Source organism: Rattus rattus, chromosome 1 (assembly GCF_011064425.1).
Source record: "Rattus rattus isolate New Zealand chromosome 1, Rrattus_CSIRO_v1, whole genome shotgun sequence".
Lineage (NCBI taxonomy): Eukaryota > Metazoa > Chordata > Mammalia > Rodentia > Muridae > Rattus > Rattus rattus.
In genome coordinates this window covers 248298545-248320275 of record NC_046154.1, presented here as the reverse complement: position 1 = coordinate 248320275, position 21731 = coordinate 248298545, and the positions used below count along the sequence as shown (strand labels likewise).

The 21731-nt window shown below is 49.6% G+C and overlaps 2 protein-coding genes across 4 annotated transcripts; one reads left to right on the top strand and one right to left on the bottom strand.

The window, feature by feature from the left end:
• Positions 1–139: 139 nt before the first annotated feature.
• On the bottom strand, positions 140–19413 carry Mapk15 (mitogen-activated protein kinase 15). Of its 3 annotated transcripts, none has more exons than XM_032916853.1 (15): positions 19301–19413; positions 5364–5726; positions 4243–4341; positions 4097–4126; positions 3877–3967; positions 3297–3427; positions 3053–3216; positions 2757–2896; positions 2096–2153; positions 1546–1683; positions 1362–1467; positions 1038–1236; positions 827–930; positions 623–751; positions 140–515 (listed from the first exon to the last, which is right to left on the bottom strand). In XM_032916853.1, the coding sequence occupies exons 2-15, from the start codon at positions 5430–5432 to the stop codon at positions 330–332; spliced, it is 1644 nt and encodes a 547-aa protein (XP_032772744.1). In that variant the 5' UTR covers positions 5433–5726; positions 19301–19413; the 3' UTR covers positions 140–329. The 3 variants fall into 3 exon arrangements, with proteins under 3 accessions (XP_032772744.1, XP_032772736.1, XP_032772751.1); XM_032916845.1 differs by lacking the exon at positions 19301–19413 and adding an exon at positions 6877–7035; XM_032916860.1 differs by lacking the exon at positions 19301–19413 and having other exon boundaries at positions 5364–5736.
• Ccdc166 (coiled-coil domain containing 166) lies at positions 19156–20779 on the top strand. Its single transcript, XM_032917049.1, has 2 exons — positions 19156–19641; positions 19746–20779. The coding sequence occupies exons 1-2, from the start codon at positions 19207–19209 to the stop codon at positions 20685–20687; spliced, it is 1377 nt and encodes a 458-aa protein (XP_032772940.1). The 5' UTR covers positions 19156–19206; the 3' UTR covers positions 20688–20779.
• Positions 20780–21731: the final 952 nt, after the last annotated feature.

The following is a 21731-nucleotide window of genomic DNA, read 5'->3' as shown; positions in this document are numbered from 1 at the left end:
CCTTTTTACCAAGACCTGGAGACAGGCCAGGAGTTGGTCACTGTGTGTGTGGGTGGGTGTCGGGGTCGGGGTTAGGGTACAGGCTGCACTCACAAAAGGTAGCAAGAGGATAGTAGTGGGTGAAAGATGGCTTAGCTGGTCTAGGAAAGATAAAACTTTATTGGAATAAATTGTTGGGGGTGGAGTGGAAACCTCCATCTACTCCCCCTTAGGGGAGTGAGGCTCAGAGAACCCTCCTGGAACTCGAAGGCGGGGAGGCAGAGAAGGGAGATGATGCGCTGGGGTCTGGGGGCCGGCGCCAGTTTGCCGCAAGGAGGTTGGTGGGCGGCTCACACACGCGGTCCCGGGAGCAGAGGCAGGCGGCCCAGCGCGGAGCGGCACACGGTCCCGTAGGCCTGGGAGTAGCCGCCAAGAGCAGCTCTGGCTGCGCCCTGGGCTCCCTGCGAGACCGAGATGCCAAACATCCTTCGGCCGGGTCGGGGTTCCGGGGCCTCCCGGGGCAGGCGGGAAGGGACCTGCACGCAGGCGAGGGTCTTGTTCAGGAGGGGGAAGAGGGGAGCAGGGATCTGGGGGGGTACGAACCGCACTGGAGGGAGCTGGGAAGGGCCGGGGCCGGGCTCACCCGTCGCGCGCCGACAGCCCTTGGCCCACCGCCCCGGGCCGGATCACTGCGGATCAGAGGCTGATTGGCCGCCTGAGCCGCGGCCTGTGAAGTCAGGGAGGGCGCCACCGCCCTAACGTGAGTCTTCACCTGGAAGGGGTGCGCCAGTCGGTCACGGAAAGGGACCGCAAGCGGCTCTTCCGTGCCCACCCAGCCTCGACTTACCCCTGAGGGTGCGGAGGGTGGCTCCTCTGTGGCCCCTGGGGGCCTTTCCCCCCTGCCTGGCGGCGGAAGTTGGTACAGGGGGTCTGAACTCTGCCTGCGAACTTCTGTGGGGTCGTAAGAGCAACCCCCGGAGTTAGGTCCCCGCTGGTGCACACGTTGGTGGCCCTACACAGAAGGGGCCAGGGGTGCCTGGGAGGCAGGCAAAGCTCACCCACATGCTCGGGATCATGACCATGGCTATTCTGAGGTTTGGGTCCGCGTTTCCGCGCAGGCGTCTCCGCCAAGACCTGGGGGAGGACTCCGGGCTTGAGCGATTGCCTCTGGGAAGCCCTGAGCTCTGCCCGCGAGGCCACAACCCCCAAGTCTTCCTCTCGAGGGCTGCGGCTGTTCCGTCTCCGCTCCAGGATCATCTGCGGAATGGGAGGGGCGCTCAGAGGAGGCCGGACAACACTGGGGTCGTTGCAGTGCCGGTGGACAACACTGGGGTTGAGGGTGTCCGTGGAGAGCGGACGACGGGAGTCCATAGCCCCAGCACCTGGTACAGGCGGTTGCGATACTCTGGTGCAGAGAGCTGGTCTCCTTCGTGTACCGGGAGCCGCACATCGGACCCCCGTGTCCACTCGCGGTCGGGGCAATGGAATCTGAGGAGCCAGGAAAAAAAAATAGATGCAGGTGCGATGGGGACACAAGTGGCAGGGCTTCCACCCCTGCCGTCTTACCTCTGCACGTAAGGGTGTTGAAGAGCCTGCTCTGCACTAAGCCGCTTGTCCGGAGCAAATGCCAAGAGTCGCTTGAGGAGGTCCAGGGCTTCTGGGGGGGTGTCTGGCGGCAGGAGGGCGTCCAGCGTCTGCCGTGGCCTGCGGGCAGCCGCCTGTCGTCTCCTCTCTAGGGCCCCACCCGCGGAACCTTCTGTCTGTACGTGATCTCTGCTTTTCTGCTCGTGTAAATCCCACTGAGTCCTCTTTTCGAATTTTCCGAGGGGTCATCACTTCACCCCCTCCTCCCCGCGCAGTGGGACGCTCCCCCCTTTTCTAAGGCTGGGGTGTTCTCATTTCTGGGAAATGGGTCTCAGTTTTCTTAGTTTTCCCTTTTCCTTGTCGATCTCCTAGATTTTGCGCCACCCCACCCCACTTCACAACTAAGCTTTAAGAAGCTGGGGCTAAGCACAGAGCTCTACACTGGTACAAACTGGCTCCCGTGTCAGCTGCAAGATGGCAGCCCCCTCCTGCGACCTGCCACCCCTTCCCTGTGCCTAAGTGTTCCACTCACCTGGATCCAAGATTCTGCAGAATCAAAGCACTGTAGTCTGATCCAAGGCCCTGGAGCTCTGTGGGTGGGTGGAGGAAGGAGGTATAAGCAGGCAGGTTTGGTGGAGGGGGAAGCCATTGCTTCTGCACAGAGTCTGTGGTCTAGAATGGCTCAGACCCCTAAAAGCCAGCCCCGTGTCCTGTCTGGGCTTGTGAGTGCCGCTAGCTGTACCTTACCTAGAAACCAAACACTGCAATATGATCAGAGGATGCTGGGAGGGTTACACCTCCCTTTGCTTCTACCCAAAAACCACGACTTTGCAGAGAGAACAGAGTTGCCCCGCTGGGCCTTGAAGGTATCTCTCTCTTGCCATGTCCCTCTCTCCACACCAATGCTCTCAGCAGCCAGTGCAGACGCGTCATTCCTGTTCTGATCAGCCTCTGCACAGTCAGTTCCTTCCCGTTACTGTTTAACTTTGTCCCTGTGGCCAATTTGGCCTCTCTACATCAGCCGCCCCCAGCAGCCGCTCTCTGGGCCCTCCAATCCCCCGGGCCCTTTCAGTCTTTCTGGGGCAGATGACTCCCTTCTATGCACAATATTGGGGCTGTGCCCTCTGACTCATTATCCTCTGCCTAGGAACAGGCTGCTGAGGTCAGGACCTGAGGTCAGTGTACATGCTCACCCTCCATGGAGGGCAATGGAATGGTCTCCAGGATCAGCTCCAGCTGGTGGAAAGTAGATGTACCCGGAAACAGTGGCTGCCCTCGAAGCATCTCTCCCAGTATGCAGCCCAAGCTCCACATGTCCACCCCAGGGGTATACCTGGGGCAGGAAGGGGCATGTGCAAGGGCAGGGAGCACAGGGGCGGAGGGCAGGATGGGAGTGCAGGGATAGAGCAGCGAGTACTCAAGGGAGCCCAAGCAGGACCAGGACACAGGGGCCTGAAGGGAGGAGGTAGGTTGGGTGTCCGGCTGTTACCATCGGGAAGACAGAAGCACCTCTGGAGCTCGGTACCAGCGTGTGGCCACATACTCTGTCAGGGCCTGGCCCCCAGACCCTTCAGGGAAGTCACTGAGGGAGCGTGCCAGGCCAAAGTCACATAGTTTCACCCGGCAAGCAGCATCCAATAGAACGTTGGCTGGCTGGAAAAGGGATGGGCTTGAGACCCAGCAGGCTGATGCACAGGGCAGTTGGGGAGCTGTGGGTACGGTGTGGACCCAACCTTCTGGTCCCGGTGAATGACGCGCCCTGAATGGATAAACTTGGTGGCTCTCAGGAGCTGGTAAAAGATGCAACGTTTGTGGATGTCCTCCAACAGTCTGCCCTTCTGGATGACCGCGTTCAGGTCAGTGTCTGCGAAGGGGCAGGAGCCGGGGAAGGGGACGCAGGTCAGTCTGGAGGGTGAAGAGTGCAGGTCTGTACTACTTTGAGCCTGCACCAGCCCTCAGCCCATCCTGGGCTGTCTCTGCCATGCTACCCAGCCATTCCACCCATCTTCACTGTCAACGGAACCATAGTGGTCTATGGAATTGCTCTCATCCCACTTCATGCCGTTCTTGGTATGCACGCTGAGCAGGATGGGGGAACAGCAAAGGAAGACAAAGCAAGGATTCTATGCAGGGGGGAGGGGGAGGGGGCACCACTGCCAGACCGGTGCAGGGAGAGGGGGTTCACCAGCTCTGTGCTCAGGTTCAGGGGACAGATGAGAGTGACAGATACAGCAGGGGCCAGGCAGCAAAGGAGCATGAGGAGGGAGGCAGGCCACTCAAGGAGGGCTGGGGTCTGGCCAAGGTCTCACTCACCCATGGACTCAAACACCAGGTAAATATCCTTGTCATTCTTTGCTGGGATTACATCAAGCAGGCGGATGATGTTGGGATGGCCCCCAAACTCCTAGGAAGACAGACTTGCTGCAGGGAAACCAGGGCTCCACCCTGGGCCACTGGGGCCAGCTTCTCCCTTGTCTCTGGGGACCTACACCCAGGGAAAGGATGTTGTGGCAAGATGGCCTGGGCCACTTACCCGGAGAAGCATGATTTCACGGAAGGTCCTCTGTAAGAAACAGAAATGCTCAGCCAGGCTGACCCAGAAATGCTAGGAATCCTGCTGTGATGGGTCCTCCCCTCCCCACACCTCTATGCTCCACCCCCCATCCCCCCCCCACTTACCTGAGCATCTGTCTGGTCCCTAAAGGCATCAAAGATTTTCTTGATGGCCACTACCTCACCAGTCCTCCGGTCCATGGCCTTCCATACGATGCCGTAGGCCTGGGGAACACATGGTCAACTTGCTGAACAAGGGCTCTCTACTACACATATATATACATTCCAGCCAGCCAGGCAGCTCCATCCAGCTCTGAATACTGGGAGCGGTCAGAGTGCGACAGGACCAGAGTGACAGAGCCTACAACAACTAACTGTAGCATGTTCTGAAGTGGGAAAAGGGGTGAGAGCTAGAGAGGTCCCTATGTAGCTGTGAAGCCACGAGTGGACACTTCTGGGCAGGACCTGCTGTCTCTGCAATGACCTTTAACTCTTCCAGCTCCCCACACTTTCTGACCCTTTCTCTACAACCCTATTCCACCTGCTGAATTAACCTTCAGAATGTATCCAGGACCTGCTGGCTTCCCTCTCTCCCATCTAAGCTGTGCACTGGCTTCCAGCCTTGCTATAGGTTGGCTCCCTACTTTCTCAGCCACTCCCACCCATTACAACCGAGGAGCTTCACCAGAGTTAACAGGATGAGCTTTGTAAAGCGTTACCAACAAGTGCTACAGCTCACCAATTAAATAAAGTCAGAGTCTTGAAGGTTCCCAGATCCCTTCCACACAACGGGGACCATCGCTGTCACTCTCCCAACTCTTCCTACCTTCATGAATAAAAACGGTCTCCAACAGCCAACAGGTCTTTGCTTCAGGGCTGTTGCAATCGATGTTTACTTGATCCCCTCCATGATGCACAGAGAACACACGCACAATCACACACATTCACACATATAACCCCAATATGCTCAGACCCAGTTACAATCACGAATACACCCATGCTCACACACAATTCCTGTTCTCACTCTATATACCACTCAGACCTTCCTGAGCCTGCCTTTCGGGGCTTGGTTCTCGAGTGCCACCTGGTTTCCTAGTTTCCTTATGGAAACTAGAAGCCTCGGATGAGGCAGTACCCGAGCCAAGGCATCAGCGTCCATTATCAGAAGAACTAGATCTTGAGTGGGGCTGACCAGACCCGTGAGTGACTGCAGTGACCCTCATATGACAGGATGTCCCCACGCTCACCCCCTTCCCAAGCCTCCGCTTGATCAGGTATCTCTGGGATACATGACGGTCCACCTCGGCAGCACACATGGTGAGAGGCAGACGCTGGCTCTTTGGGTCCACCGATTCTTTCCTTGGAGCTGGACCTGTTGATCCGTTGGCTTGGGAACCGGCAGTCGCGGTGCTCCTCCCTTGCGCCTGCGCCAATGGGCGGGGTCTGCAGCTAGCCCCACCTGTCCACTTGTTTTTCCTGGTCAGTGCTGCACGCCGGGTGGAGGTTGAGGTGGGGAGGCAGCTCTGCTAGCCCCTGAGTTGTGCACATCTCAGGGCACAAGAGGGTGCTGAGTATCGGGAAATCAGAGCCAGGCTCTCTCAGGAGCGAAGCTGTTGGATGCAATAGTGGATGAAAAGTTGGTGAGATCCGGGTGAAGTGGGTGCCCTAGGCCCTGGTGGAAGAGCACTAGAGAAGGTGACTAGGAAAGTGGCCCAACGCTTTGAGGCTCCAGGCCTGCTTGTCAGGGGAGCTGAATGGAGCCCAAAGGCATGGGCCTCCCAGAGGACCAAAACACTGGGCACAATGATGAAAGGGAGGAGGTTGTAAGGGACCAGGAGGTCGCGATTATGCTGGCACAAGAGCAGGGAACACGGTACATGGAACTGGATTCAGGCCTTTGTTAGGATGTGGGAGGGGTGGCAAGCCTGGGCTGACTGGAGAGACCCAGAATGCACGACATGTGGCTCAGTGGTAGAGTGCTTGCCTAGCATGCGTGAAAACCAGAGTTCCATCCCTACCACCCTCAACAAAACGAAAGATGGAAGATGCCGATTATGCCTTCCCAGGTTCCTTTGCCTCAATTTCCTTAAAAAAACTGGGTGACGTCCAGGGACCTCATCCCTGAAGGCAGGTAACCACCAGGGCGCCCCCGGAAGCCACAGGGAGAGTGATCCCAATTCTTCCCCCACTTGTCAGTCACCTACTTCTGGGCCCTTCTGTTGTTCCCACCAGAAGCTCTGGGGAGGCCTGGCCCAGTGTAGTCACTGAGAATGAAGGACCATTTCCACAAGCACAGCTCAGAGTCACATAAGCAGGGCCAAGCAAGTCTGAGTGGTACATAGAACAAGGGCAGGAATTATGTGAGCCTGGGTGTAGATGAGTTAATTTGTGTGTATTAGAGAGCTTTGATGGTGGAGGGAGCAGGTGACACAAGAGGTATTGGACTAGAATGTCACTTAGGGGACAGTAGAGAATCAGGCAGAGCTCTGGGGTCTCACATTCACGGTCAGATTGCCAGCATGTTTAGGGACCAGCCCCCCCCCCCTTTTTTTTAGCAAACTTTAAATCTGTTGTAGATAAATATTTGTGTAAAATTGTTTACACAAAACGTTGTGTAAAAGACAGTGAATGTGAATCACAACCCCCCCCAAAAAAAAAAAAAAAAAAAAAAAAAAAAACAAGAAAAAAACCCTATAAACCTCAAACTTACACAAGAAACCATCATCATCATTTAGTTAGTGGATTGAGTAGTTAAATTACCCTGTTCTACAGCTTTTGAAGAGAGTTTCTTGAGGCTGGAGAGGTTGCTCAGTTGTACTGACTGCTCTTCTGCAGGATCCAGGTTCGATTCCTCCTGGTGGCTGTATGGGTGCTCAGTTACAATTTTCTGTGACTCCAGTTCCGGGGGAATCCCAACACCTTCATACAGATACACATGCAGGCAAAACTCACGCAATTTGAAGTAATAATAATAGTAGTAATAATAATAATAATACAAAAATAAAAATAAAATAATAATAATGATAATATAATAGTATAGTAATAATAATAATATGAAGAAGAAGACGAAGAAGAAGAAGAAGAAGAAGAAGAAGAAGAAGAAGAAGAGAGAACTTTCAGCTTTTCCTGTTCTTTCTGCCTTGCTTCATTGAATGTCTGCATCAACCATGGTAGCAGACACGTCAGGCCTGTGGCAACTGGTGGCCAAAGTATAATGCCTCTCTGGTGGCATGGTCTGTGAGGTCTGTCTGACCACTGGCAGAAACAGTGTGCTCCTCCTGCATCCCGGGGAGGACTAAATGCCCCACTGGGGGCTGGAGAAATAGCTCAGGAGGTTGTGATGACAAAAAAGTGAGAGACAGTAAGCAGAATTTACAAAGGACTCGTCAGTAAACAAGCTCAGGATATATCATTACCCAGAAATAGAATTTAGCCAAGGAGACCTGCTTCCAATATGACTGGAAGATACATAGTGAACTAAGCAGACCTCTTAAGAACTGCAGAAAGATAAGAAACGTAGAGCGTACTCTAGTGTACTTAGGGTTAGGGAGGGTACATTTTTATTAGGTTTTGTTCTCGAAGACATTTGGATCTGTTTCCATATCAAAAGGAGTGCAATCTTTCCAGGCAGGATGACGCTGCTTAACAATGACCTAGAAACAACACTGATCTATTTCAAAATAACTGGGAACTATCTCTGCTACGTTAATCTCCCCGTTTGCCCAAAACGGCCAAGCTTACAGTTTCTGTAAAATGTGTTGAATCGCCCAGAGTGTAACCTGGGGCTGGGACCTAAAAGAGATTTACGGGTAAGTCCAAGTGCGGAATGTTCTAGCTTAAAACTCTGTGTTGGCTGCAAAGTATTTCTGTCTCGGGCCAGTTTCTCTTTGGGATTAAGCCAGAACCGGATTCATACTGTTACACAACTTTGTCGTTTCCTTGTTATTCCCCAGGTGTTTGGAGTAAAACCTCACTTCCTGCCTCAGTACCTGTACAGATGTGAGGACAAAGGGGCCTGAGTGTGATCCCCAGAACCATGGAAGAGCCGATCCCACTGCCTGCAGGTGGGGCTAGCTGGATCCCCAGGGCTTGCTCTCTGGCCTGTCTAATTAAGCTCCACGTCCCACTGAGAGACCCTGTCTAAAAGAACAAAATTCTACAATGACAGAGAGAAAGAGAACACCCCACAAGCACAACTGTACTGGGATCTCCAAGTTTGTTTAGGTGGAACACAGGATACAGTGCATTCAGAGAAAATTGGGCTCTTTCTCTTGCTCTCTCTTCTTTTCTCTTCTCTGCTCTCATGCCCTCTTTGTCCATATCCTTTCTCTCCCCATACACCCCCTTCCCTCCTCATACTCCTGGCTGGCCTTTGTTCCTCCCCTTTTCTACTCTTCTTCTCTCATTAAACATCTCCATGTAGAAAAAAAGAAAAAAAGAAAATTGGGGAAAACGTTTCCAATGTAACAGTACAAGTTTCCTTAAAATATAGGAATGTTAAAAATGATTTATTTTCACTGGGTATGGTGGTGTGAGGTCCGAATTGAACCCCTTCTGGAACCCCCTGAATGAGACCCAGCTTTTTGCTTCCTGGAAGGGAGGGGTCCGTGTGCTCAGAGGTTTGTGGTAGGAATTTTCCCACTGGCCCAAGATTGGCCCCCATTCTGGTTCTTTGAGCAGCACACACCTTTAATCCCAGCACTGGGGAGGCAGAGGCAGGAAAACTTCTGTGAGTTTGAATCCAGCCTGATTTACATATCAAGTTCCAGGACAGCCAGATCTAAATCTATGCTAGCTGAAAAGTATTTCTGTTCAAGGCCAGTTTCGGTTTGGGTTTCGAAGCCCTAGCGGGTTTTGTTTAAAGATTGGTTTTACTTTATGTTATGTGCATGAGTGTTTTGTCTGAATGTTTGTATGTGCACTGTATGTGTGCCTGGTGCCTGCAGAAGCCAGAGTGGGCACAAGAGCCACTGGAACCAAAACCACAGATGATCGTGAGTTTTCCTTTGTGTGCTAGGGACCGAACTCGGGTCTTCTACAAGAGTTAAGTGTTCTTAACTACTGACCCATTTCTCTGGCCTTGAGAAAAACAATTGACAGTAGATTTGTGCCTTCTTCAGTTTGTGAGTTTCTAATTTCATTTAAAAAAAAAATTAAGGCGCAAGCAGCCGAGGTGCCTATTTACATATCTCAGTCTCTACCAGATACAGGGTGTGGCTGGCATACCCCACCCTCTACCCCAGAACTCTCCAGCCCAGGGGCTGGGCTTCCCGTCCCACAGAGGCTCCTCCCTATACAATCCAGATATTTTGATTACCTGCTCTCCTTTTGTACCTTTGGCCTCCTGGCTGCTGTACTTCCTGTGCTCTCCCTCCCCTCCCCCTCCCGCCACAGGGTTCAGGGTCGTGACCACTCTAGACTCTCCCAGATGTGTCTGCCTCTGGCTATGTTCTCCTATGCTTTCCCTGCACACGTAGGAGCAGTCACGTCCTTTCCTTTTTGTTTCTTTTTTCATTCATCAACCCGATGTACCAAATTCTGGCACTTTCTCTGGGACCCATGCTCACGGTAAAGAAATCTACATATGGAAAGATCCTCAGACCATCACCCTATTCTCAGAGGTTTCAGGGGATAACTGTTCCCCAAAAAACAAAGTGGGGATGATAGTTGTACACTAAAGGGGACACCAGTATATTAGAGCTAAGGCAGCTGATGCCATAGTTGATGGTGCAGCTTTGCACAGAGACATGGCTTTCCACAGGCCTGTCATCCCTCTGTGCCAGTCTCTGGTGGATTTGTTCCCTTCTGCTGGAGGGCAGGAAACTGACAAAACAAAGGGGCGGCTTGCAGGATCTTGCCATGCACTCAGGTTCCCTCATATCACAGAAGTTTTTTTTGAACTACCAAAAAACAAAAAAAAAAACAACAAAAAAAAAAAAAAAAAAAAAAAAAAAACCACACACCAAAAAAAAAAAAAAAAAAAAAATGTTTTTTTGAAAAAAACAAAAAAAAAAAAAAAAAAAAAAAAAAAAAGGAAAAAAAAAAAAAAAAAAAAAAAAAAAAAAAAAAAAACAAAAACAAAAACAAAAAAAAACAACTGGGGTGTGTGTGTGTGATGGAGAGATGGCTCAGTGGTTAAGAGCACTGACTGCTCTTCCAGAGGTCCTGAGTTCAAATCCCAGCAACCACATGGTGGCTCACGACCATCTGTAATGAGATCTGATGCCCTCTTCTGGTGTGTCTGAAGAGGGTGACAGAATAACCTCAGACCAGCAAAAAAATAAATAAATAAATAAATAAAAGAGAGAGAGGGGGTAGAAGGAATGAACAGACATTCACACACACACACACACACACACACACACACACACACACACAATAAAATAACAGGAATCAACAAACGCTGTTCATTTGTTCATTGATGGCTCTCAATATCCACCATTCCAACAACATATACATAAAATAAATAAATCTTTTTAAACAATTAAGGAACAGAAATCAACGAGTGTTCAGCTTAGAAGTCTGTTTGTCAACCTGATACAAACTAGAGCCATTGGGAAGAGAAATCCTTTACTGAGGGAGTCCCTGTGTCAGGCTGGCTGCTGGTTCTGGGTCCTGTAAGGAAGCAGCTGAGCAAACCGTGGGAGCAAGCAGCAAGCAAGCAGCCTCCTCCATGGCTTTTGCTTCAGTTTCTGCCTCCAGAAACTGACCGCCATGTAAACACCAGTGTGCTGTTCAAGACTTCAGGTTCCTTCTCTGATGCTGATCTCACTGAGAGACAGCTTAGCTGATCCTTGTCTGGGGAAAGGTAGCTGGTCCAGGTCGCCTCTATTGTCTCACAGGGTTTTGTTCAAGTCTGGGCCTGAGCAAAATGGGATAGACACTGTCTTAAAGATTCCTCCATCTTTCCTGAGAGACACAGCCAGAATACAGCAAACACAGAGGCGAATGCCATCATTAAACCACTGAACTGAGAACGGGACCCCCGTTGAAGGAATCAGAGAAAGGACTGAAAGAGCTTGAAGGGGCTTGAGACCCCATATGAACAACAATGCCAACCAACCAGAGCTTCCACGGACTAAGCCACTACCCAAAGACTATACATGGACTGACCCTGGACTCCAACGGCATAGGTAGCAATGAATATCCTAGTAAGAGCACCAGTGGAAGGGAAGCCCTTGGTCCTGCCAAGACTGAACCCCCAGTGAACGTGATTGTTGGGGGAGGGTGGTAATGGGGGGAGGATGGGGAGGGGACAGCCCATTGAGAAGGGGAGGGGGGAAGGGTTAGGGGTATGTTGGCCCGGAAACCAGGAAAGGGAATAACAATTGAAATGTAAATAAGAAATACCCAAGTTAATAAAGATAGGGGAAAAAAGGGGTTGGGGATTTAGCTCAGCGGTAGAGCGCTTGCCTAGCAAGCACAAGGCCCTGGGTTCGATCCCCAGCTCTGAAAAAAAAAGAAAAGAAAAAAAAAATAGGGGAAAAAAAGATTCCTCCATGTTCAAAAGAGAAAGGAGTCTCAGAAGTTTTGTAGGGTCCTGTGTGAGATCTCCATCTTCCCCGAACTTGGTGGAGTTCTTTATTCCAATGCCCACCAGGTGTAAGGCAGAAGAAGGTTTTGTGGGATCTTTTTTCCTTTTCCTTGGTAGTCAACTTCAGGCTCCAACTCCTGCATGCCTATTAAATATCCCAATATTTTAAGTAAGAATAATTATAATCTGATACTCAGAAGGGAAGAGCACATACCTTTCCTCTGCCCTGCCAGGGCTTCAGCCCATTCTTTGATCATGGGGTCACTAATTACAATATGCCTCGTGCCTTGTAGGAGAATAGAGGACAGATAGGCAAGAAAAGATGTAGTTAAAAAAAAAAAAAGAAGAATGTGTGGTTTGGATGAGATGTTCCCCTCAGTCTTAGGCATTGGAATACTTGATTCTCAGGTGGCTGAACTGTTTGGGAAGGATTAAGAGGTGTGGCTTTTTTGAAGGAGGTGTGTCAGAGCTCTCAGGCCAGTGGTGTTGGCATACATCTTTAATCCCAGCACTCAGGGAGACACGGGCAGGCTGATCTCTATGAGGACAATGTGGTCTACACAGCAAATGCCAGACCAGCCAAGGCTCCATAGTGAGACTTTGACCCAAAACAAAAACAAAAGCCAGAAAACAGAAAATGTGCACTTTTAATGGAGGCTTGCCACCTTGTCTTTGCTAATGCACCATGGTCTCTAACTCTCTGAAACAGGAAGCCCCACATAAACCCTTCCTTCCATAAGTTGTCTCACGTGGGTGAGCTATTGAGCTCTTCAGAAAAGTCCTTGTTGATCAAAACAAAAGGGATTTCAGCTACATGGAGTTCACACACATCTTCCAAGAGGAAGCAAAAGAGCAAAAAATGACTGGATTCCAGATCGGCAGACAGACAAACATTCCTGCTGCACCTTGGGATATCAGCTCTCCAGCTCCATATTTTCTTCAATAATTTTTTTTTAAAATATCAATTCATGCCTGGTGAATACTTTGACTCTTTTTTTTTTTCTTTCTTTTTTTTGGAGCTGGGGACTGAACCCAGGGCCTTGCGCTTGCTAGGCAAGCGCTCTACCACTGAGCTAAATCCCCAACCCCAATACTTTGACTCTTACATTTTTGATTTGTCTCAATCATTTTTGGAATTGCAGCTATCTTAATCAGGTGGTGTCAAAAGTTCATGAAAGCTGGTTAAAACGTGTATCGGTTGCCCTGACCTGCATAGGAACAGGTCATGAGGAGAAGAAAACATGTAAGAACCCCTGCTGCTAAAATTCTGATCTGGAGGCAGCCTCACCAACATCCCTCTCTCCCCCTAAGACCCAAAGATAAACCAAAGCGCAGTTCTACAGGAGTTCACTCTGGGGAGACTACTGAGTTTATTGGGCTTCCTGACAGAGCCTGGATGAGTGGATCAGTGGGGCAAGGGTGCTTCCCCCACCAAAAGGCTGCGTTGGAAAATCTTCCTCAACAGGGTTGGTGGCTTTCCCATCATCGCTCCTTAGAGGAGCCCTCTGTCCTAGTCCTTTCCCTCCCTATAGCCTCTAGCTCCTCCCTTAGGCCATGTGCAACTAAGGGCAGAGTTGCAGACAACAGGTTGCTGCATACTCAGGTGAGGGTCCCGTGACAGTCCTTGTCCCTCTAGGAGGGGATGTAGACAGTCAAGAAGCCCAGCTAGACTGGTCTTTTGCAAGTGGCCATGGCTGGACTCCTGAAGATGGCAGATGTTTGACTCAGAGGAAAGTCAACTATAGCAGTCTGGCCATAGACAGGGCATGGATTGATCACTTCCCCAGTGGTTTTTTTGGCTTTCCCCAGTTTTCTGTAACAGATTGGGTACAACTTTCATAGCAAAAGAGTATTTTTAAAAAAGATTTATTTCTTTTACTTATATGCATACACTATAGCTGTTGTGAATCAACAGGGTTGCTGGGAATCGAACTCAGGACCTCTAGAAGAACAGTCAGTGCTTTTAACCCCTGAGCCATCTCTCCAGCCTAAAAGACAGTATTTTAAGACCAATACCTAGTTGTCTTACAAAACTCTTATAGTCAAGTTATATTAATACTAAAACAGGTTCTTCCTTGTCTTTAAATTTGATATTTATTTATGTGTATCAAGTGTGAGAACATTACAGGACAATGTGGATTCGAACTATCAAATTCTGGTCATGAGACTATGTGGCAAGTGTTGTAACCTGTAAAGCCATCTCACCAGACCCTGAACTTAGTGTCTTAGATAGGGTTTTACTGCTGTGAACAGACAGCATGACCAAGGCAAGTCTTATAAAGGACAACATTTAATTGGGATTGCCTTACAGGTTCTCAGGTTTAGTCCATTATTTTCATGGTGGGAACATGGCAGACTTGGTGCTGGGGAAGGAGTTCTACATCTCGATCTGCAGGCAGCAGAAGGAGAATGTGTACCACACTGGGCAAAGCTTGAGCACAGACCTCAAAGCCAGTCTCCACATTGACAGACACACTTTCTCCAGCAAGGCCTCACCTACTCCAGCAAGGCCACACCTACTCCAGCAAGGCCTCACCTACTCCAGCAAGGCCTCACCTACTCCAGCAAGGCCACACCTACTCCAGCAAGGCTTCATTTACTCCAGCAAGGCCACACCTACTCCAGCAAGGCCACACCTACTCCAGCAAGGCCTCATCTACTCCAGCAAGGCCTCACCTACTCCAGCAAGGCCACATCTCCTAACCAAACACAGGAGTCTATGGACGCCATACCTGTTCACACCACTACACTTAGTATCATTCTATTTTTACTTATACTTGTTTTTTGTCTTTTGTTGTTGTTGTTTTTTTGAGACAGGGTTTCTCTGTTCAGATCTGGCTGTCCTGAAACTTGCTCTGTAGATCAGGCTGGCTTCGAACTCAGAGATCTATTTGCCTCTGCCTCTCCAGTGCTGGGATTAAAGGCTTGTACCACCACCACCCAGTTACTTATACATTTTTATTTTTGAGACAAGGACTTATGTAGCCCAGGCTAGCCTTTAGCTCCTTGATCCTCCTGACACCATCTTTCAAGCGCTAAGATCACAGGATCAAACCCTGACACCCAGTGGTATTTATATATTTTTATGAGGTGACCCCCCCACACACACACACCTACCTACCCAGCCAGTCCTAATTAATAACAAGTTCTCAAAGCATTAAGAATACTTTGTAGTGAGTGTAGCAAATTCCACAGAACTGAAACACTGCCTCTTGGAGAAAGGAGGCAACTCCTAAAGCTCAGGAAGTAAAAGAAACTTAGGTTCCAGAAATCTGAAACTTCCAAGATACACAGTGGCCCATGTCAAGGTACTTAAGCCTCACTGCCCATTCACAGTGAGATCCCCCCACCTGCCCAAGGTTATTCAAGCCCCCATTCTAGCCTACTGGGCTGCCAGAAAGCCCTATAGGGACTCCCAGGGATGCAGATTTCCTTCCCACATGCTGAGTGGGCTTTGGGTTATGCAGTTGCCTTTAAATGGTCTATGTTCCTATAAGTAACCCCAGTAAACTCAGTGGCTCATGAAGCTAGACCTAGGTGGAACAGATTCTGTTCATGTCTCCCCAGGAAGAGTCCCACAATTGGAGGGCTACTAAAATCTTTATATATATATATATATATATATATATATATATATATATATATATATATTTCATAAACTCAGTGGTCCTCAGATCTGTTTATAAGATTTTTTAAGAAAGTGTGTTAGTAAGCGTGGACAAACCTGAGCAGGAATTCTACCGCTAACAACAGGGAGCAAAATAAGCAGACCTGTAAGTTTTCCCTCAGAGCTGTCCTGAAGGCTGAGGTTTTGAGCTGGCAGAGAAACAGACACACAGCACCCGAGGTGGTGCTTTACCTGGCCCTAGAGAACCATTTCCATTTTTAAAAGTTTATCAACTCAGGGGAAAACAAAATCAGTGAAGAACTTTCTCTGAAAAAGGAAGGCACTGTATGGGCTGTGGTTATCTGGGAGAGACAGGAAGGTTGAAAGGACAGTCCTGTTTCCAGTCTGATTATAAAGAAACACATTGGGGGTTGGGGATTTGGCTCAGTGATAGGCGCTTGCTAGCAAGCGCAAGGGCCTGGTTCGGTCCCCAGCTCCGAAAAAAAAAAAGAAAAAAAAAAAAAAAAAACACATTGAAAAAGACAAAGTATCGGCTCAAAAGGCCCCCCACAGCCCAGTTCTTGGCACAAAGGAGATTTATTTGACCCAGAAGGACAGAAGGACAGGGAGTGAGATTCAAACACAGGCAACAGAGGGTAAGGAAGAAGGGGGAAGAAACAAAGGAGAGGGGGAAAGGGTGTTTGTCCTGAATGAAATAGGACGAAGGGCTGCTTCTGGATAGAGGATAGGAGAGTGGTGTTTTATAAAGGTACAAGGGAAAGCACTGTGTTAAGATGAGGTGTTTAATTCTAATTGGGCCCAAGGGGGCTTTTGATTGCTGGACTTCAATTCTTTCATAGCTGGACCTTAGAAGTTCAAATCCGGGAACAGACCTTGATATCTAGCTTTAGGAGTGTAATCTAATGGTTTTTAGCAAGGCAGAGGGAAGAGGGGAAGAGGGAAAGGCCTTGGTGAGACATGCTCATCAAACTCAAGCTACCCTTCACATGCGCCCCCACACGGTTAATTATACAAAACAAGGAAGGCAAGAAAAAGCTGTAACTCTAAGGAAACACCCAAGGTGCAGCAGGAATGTTTGTCTGTCTGCCAATCTGGAAGCCAGTCATCTTTGTCTTTTGCTCCCTCTTGAAAGCTGTGTGTGAACTCCATGCAGCTGAAATCCATTCTTGTGAACAAGGGCTTCTCTGTATAGCTCACCCACTTCCTCCTCTGTATGGTCTCCCGGGATGTCTTGGCCCAGCTGCTTCTTCACCAAAGCTACCAAAAGCATTCCTCAGGATCTATTACCAGGTGACATCTTACCAAATACAGAGGTACACGGTGACATTGATGGAGCCTGGCATCTTGTTCAGTGTGGCATCCAGATAGCCACTAACTGGATTTTTCCCCAGTGAGGCAAACAGACTGTACAAATTCTCAGTTCTTCCTTGTTCAGGAAGTTGTCCTGGAACTCAAGTCTATAGACCAGGCTGGTCTTGAACTCAGAGATCCTCCTGCCTCTACCTTCCAAGTGCTGGGATTAAAGGCCTGCACCACCACTGCCCAGCCCAGTTTATCATGTTAAAGGTCTCTTTTGCCTCCTGGATCTGTGATTGGTCAAACATTGCAAACACATGGGGTGTTGTGTGCTCAGGGTACTTCTTGGTCATCTTGTCTGTTGACAAGGGTGATGGTGGATGGAGTTGATGCACAGAGTCAAAGCAAGCCACTGGTTTACCTGCCGCTGTGCTGAGCCCGCATCTCCCATTGAACCGTCACCTCCGGTATCCACTAGCAAACTGGCAGACTGCCAATGTGTTCTGATCAGGCCTGAATCCTGTAAACATGCTGTCCATGTAGAGTCAATAGCAAAAAGGGAGACATCAAAATCCTGGTGTTCCCCTTGTATCCTCTACATGACTGGCCTACTGGCAAAAAACGCTAAGAAGGTATGATGGGTGGGCCTCTTGGAAAAGTGCACTGGTTAAAAAAAAATGGACAAAAGAGTCCTTTTGAAAAAAAATATTTATTTATTGTTTATGAGTACACTGACAGTCTCTGTCTTTAGACATACCAGAAGAGGGCATCTGATCCCATTACAGATGGTTGTGAGCCACCATGTGGTTGCTGGGAATTGAACTCAGGACCTCTGGAAGCGCAGTCAGTGCTCTTAACCACTGAGCCATCTCTCCAGCCCAAGGGTCCATTTTTAACCCGAGGGGCATTTAGCATTCATTAATGACCCACAGATAAGCAGGAGACACTAGGCCCCTGTCTTCTCTAGCTAGCAGATGTTACCTTTCCACATGGGCCCCTTTTAGTCTATCATAGATTAAAAGTTACAATCTACTAAGGGACTGAGCCTATGTAAGTGGAAATGAGGGGCAGATTTTGAGCCCCGGAAGGATGGGAAAGTTTGCATGTGAATTATGCTAGACGAGTAGGGAAAATTTTACCTCCCTGAAGAACCTAGACAATGACGAATTCGGAGGGGGAGGAATGTATAGGAGTATAAAAACCCCTGTTTTGAACCAAATTTGCAGACTAGCTATTTTTGCCTTTTTCTTTTTCTTTTTTTTTAATATTTATTTGTTTTATGTAAGTACACACTTTGTTGTCTTAAGACACACCAGAAAAAGGCATTGGATTCCATTACAGGTGGTTGTGAGCCACCATGTGGTTGCTGGGAATTGAACTCAGGACCTCTGGAAGAGCAGTCAGTGCTCTTAATCACTGAGCCATCTCTCCAGCCCCTATTTTTGCCTTTTTCTTTTCTTTTTTTTTTTTTAAAGATTTATTCATTTGTTATATATAAGTACACTGTAGCTGTCTTCAGATACACCAGAAGAGGACATCGGATCTCTTTACAGATGGTTGTGAGCCACCATGTGGTTGCTGGGAATTGAACTCAGGACCTCTGGAAGAGCAGTCAGTGCTCTTAATCACTGAGCCATCTCTCCAGCCCCTATTTTTGCCTTTTTCAATAGGTTGCATAGACTTTGCAAGGTTGTAAAATAAAATTTCCCATTTGCTGCTGAGTCTCCAGCACTCGAATTATGAAATGAAGACTGGTGTTTATCATGCATTTTATCTGAAAGGTCTTAGTGCCTCCCAGCAGTAGCATTCCACCAAGGCCTCTCGGGATGCCAAGAGTCCCCTAAGTGATGTGTGCAGATGAGTGTGGTTGGTGAAGGCCTTTAGTCCCAGCACTCCGGAGGCAGAGGCAGGCTGATCTCTGCGAGTTCAAGGCCAGTCCGGTCTACAAGGTGAGTCCAGGACAACCAAGGCTCCGTTATACAGAGAAACCCTGTCTCCACAACAAACAAACAAACAAACAAATGTGTGTCTGGGGGCTTCGTCCTGAGAGCATGAAGACTTCACAAGGACAGGTGGAGGAAGGTTCATTCAATGCTGGACAGAGGGAGCGTGGGAAAGAGTCCCCTTATGCTGTGGTACCTGAAGAGCGTCTGGTGGAGTGACGCTAGAGCACTAAAATCCTGGTGAGTGAAGGGTGGGGAGTCGGAAGTTAGTTCAGTGTCTTGAACCTTTGCCTGACTTCAATGCTATGACTAAAGAGTAATGCAAGGATATAAGAAACCATAGGGAATGAAAGACTGGATCAAGCCGTTGCCTGAGCAACAGAATGGGGCGAAGCACCGTGACCAAGTTCTGTCTCCATAGAGGATGTGCATGCTCGACGTCAACATTCCTAGAGGTCCGCACCAGGATGCGAAAGCCGTGGTCCAGAGGGAGTGCTCATATACAGATTGGCTACGGTGCTCTCTGATCCTTAATCCCGCCTGCTCTGAACCTCATAAACTGAAGACACATCCCTGAACCTAGGGTGTGGTTCTTCAGAATTTTTGGGTTAAGGAGGGGGAGTAACTGAGCTGGGGGAGCGGGTGGAGCACGGTGTTCTCATGAGTCCAGTTGGCCTGGGCCTCAAGCCATGGCGCCCAAGAAGAAGCGCGGACAAATCGTTGGGCGCAAGCAGGCGGGCCAAAGTGGGGAGCCACAGCTCTCGGAGCGCGCGCAGTACTTACAGCGCGAGTATGCGATGCTCTCGGAGAGCCTGGTGGTCTGTGAGCAGCGGATAGACGAGGTGCTGCAGAGCAATGCGTTCCTGAACAGCGAGGCGCAGCGCTTAAAGGAAGAAAACCGGCTTTTTGTCGGTTATGTGAGCGCGCACGCTCTGCGCTGCGCCAATGCCATCGTGCGCCTCGAGGACCAGAACCGCACAGACCTGGCGCAGATCCGGTGGCAGCGAGCGGAGCTGGCGTCGTTTTACCACGGCCGCGAGGACGGGGTGCGTGCACAGCTGCAGGAAATGAAGAAGCGCGCAGAAAACATGACACAGCAGGTGCAGGAGCTGCAGCCCTACAAGGCCAGTGCGCGCGCCCCCGCGGACCGGGCAGGGTCGAGAGGGGTGGGCACGCTCCCTACCGGTGCTCTGATCGGCGCCCCCCCGCCCCACCTCACCCCATGTAGGAGTTGCAACTGGAGCAGCTGGCACGAATCCGGACCCTGGAGCGTGAGCTGCTGCATATGCGCGTGGAGCACACGCAGCTCCTCCACCAGGTGAAGCAACGCTTCCTGGATGATAAGTCTGCTTTCGAGCGGGAGGCACGCCTGCTCGTGCAGTCCCTGACACGTCGCGCAGAGCGGGAGGCAGCGCTTTCCCTTATTTCCCACGCACAGGCCCTCAAGGCAGACAATGGGCGTCTCCGACAAGAACTCACGAGGCTTCTCCAGAGGACCCAGTTACTGCAGAACTTGCGCCAGCAGCTGTTGGAGCAGCGGGAGCAGCTGCGCCGGGAGCACGTGGACGTGCAGAACCTGGATCAAATGCACGGCTGGTTGCACAGGGGTCCCGGAGGGCCACCACTCTGGCAGCCACCCCAAAGCCACCAACCTAACTTGCGCATTGAGTCATTTGTCACCGCGCTGGACTCAACACAACACATGTTAAGAGCCCAGGCTCCACCCCAATCATTTCCGTCCTCCCGGGTTCCATCGGTGGATCAGTCGCACCGAGCCTCCAGGAGTCCATCCGTACTGTCCAGTGAGTCTTTCCCGGGCCGGTCTCTTAAGGCTGGGTCTGTGATTGCTCCCCGGAGTTCATCCGGTCTAAGATCTCGAGTCTCATCTCTGACTCCATCACGCAGGGGCTCGCGGATCTCATCCGTGACCCCGTCACGCAAGGGCTCCACAGCTCCATCCATGACCTCAGGTACCTTGCGGCAACGGGAGGACTCTCGACTCTCTCCGCAGTCCTCCTTGCGTGAGATGTCTTCAGAAACTGACACAGCTGCAAAATCCAGCTCCAAGCTTTTTTCAGGGCTGTCGGAAGATCACTTCCCTCTCAGCCCACAATTGGAAGAGACAAAAAACACTGTGGACAACACAGAAACTGTCTTGGAGCAAGCCTGAACATACACGAGGGGGCAGGCCAATAGGTCATGGAGTGGGGAGACATACTTTGGAAGATTTCTTGGTGCATAAATATGTTAATAAAAGTGTAAAATGAACTCCGTGACGCTCTGTCATTTACCCTGTACTTTAAGTGAGCAGAGGCCTGCAGCTCGAGCCACAAGTGAACTTGATGTTTCCTTGTCTGCTGGAATTCAATGTTCTTCCACCAACAGCCAGCCTGGGTAGAGAACCAGCAAGGCAGGCATAGGTAATGCTCAGGGGAAGTTAGGTAGTGTAATTTCAGCAGCAGAGAGCAGATTCTGTTCTCAGCACAGGGGAGAAGTTCCTGGGCTTTCCCAATATATACATATACATATATACACATATACACACACATATATACATACACACATATATACATATATACATACACATACATATATATTCTAATTTAGGGAATACTGTAAGACTTATTGGGGATTCCCATTACCATCTATCTAGATGAACAGGGACATGTGTATTTGGAACTTTCAGTCATCTGGGACTCTGTCGGAGATCTCTGTCATGCCCCCTAATTTCAAATCCCTGTGTGTTTACTGGATAGGACTTGGACCTGTTTTCTTCTGGTGCTGGGTGTTGAACCCAGGGCTCTATGGATGATAAATAAACCGACCACCTGAGCTACATGCATCCCAAGCCCTGTCCAACTTTCTTCAAGACATGATTAAAATTAGGAAATGCATCTTGGAGAGAATACTATAAACTAAATCATACTGGCCAGACTGTCACTTGTCCCTCTGCTGTCTATAGCTAGCTATGGCCCTTACTTGGGTCGCATCTTACATTCCATTGTGCTGGTCTGTCTTTTTCTTTTTTAAGAAAGGATCTCTTGGGCTGGAGAGATGGCTCAGTGGTTGGAGCACCGACTGCTCTTCCAGAGGTCCTGAGTTCAATTCCCAGCAACCACATGGTGGCTCACAACCATCTGTGGAGATCTGATGCCCTCTTCTGGTGTGTCTGAAGACAGCTACAGTGTACTTATATATAATAAATGAATAAATC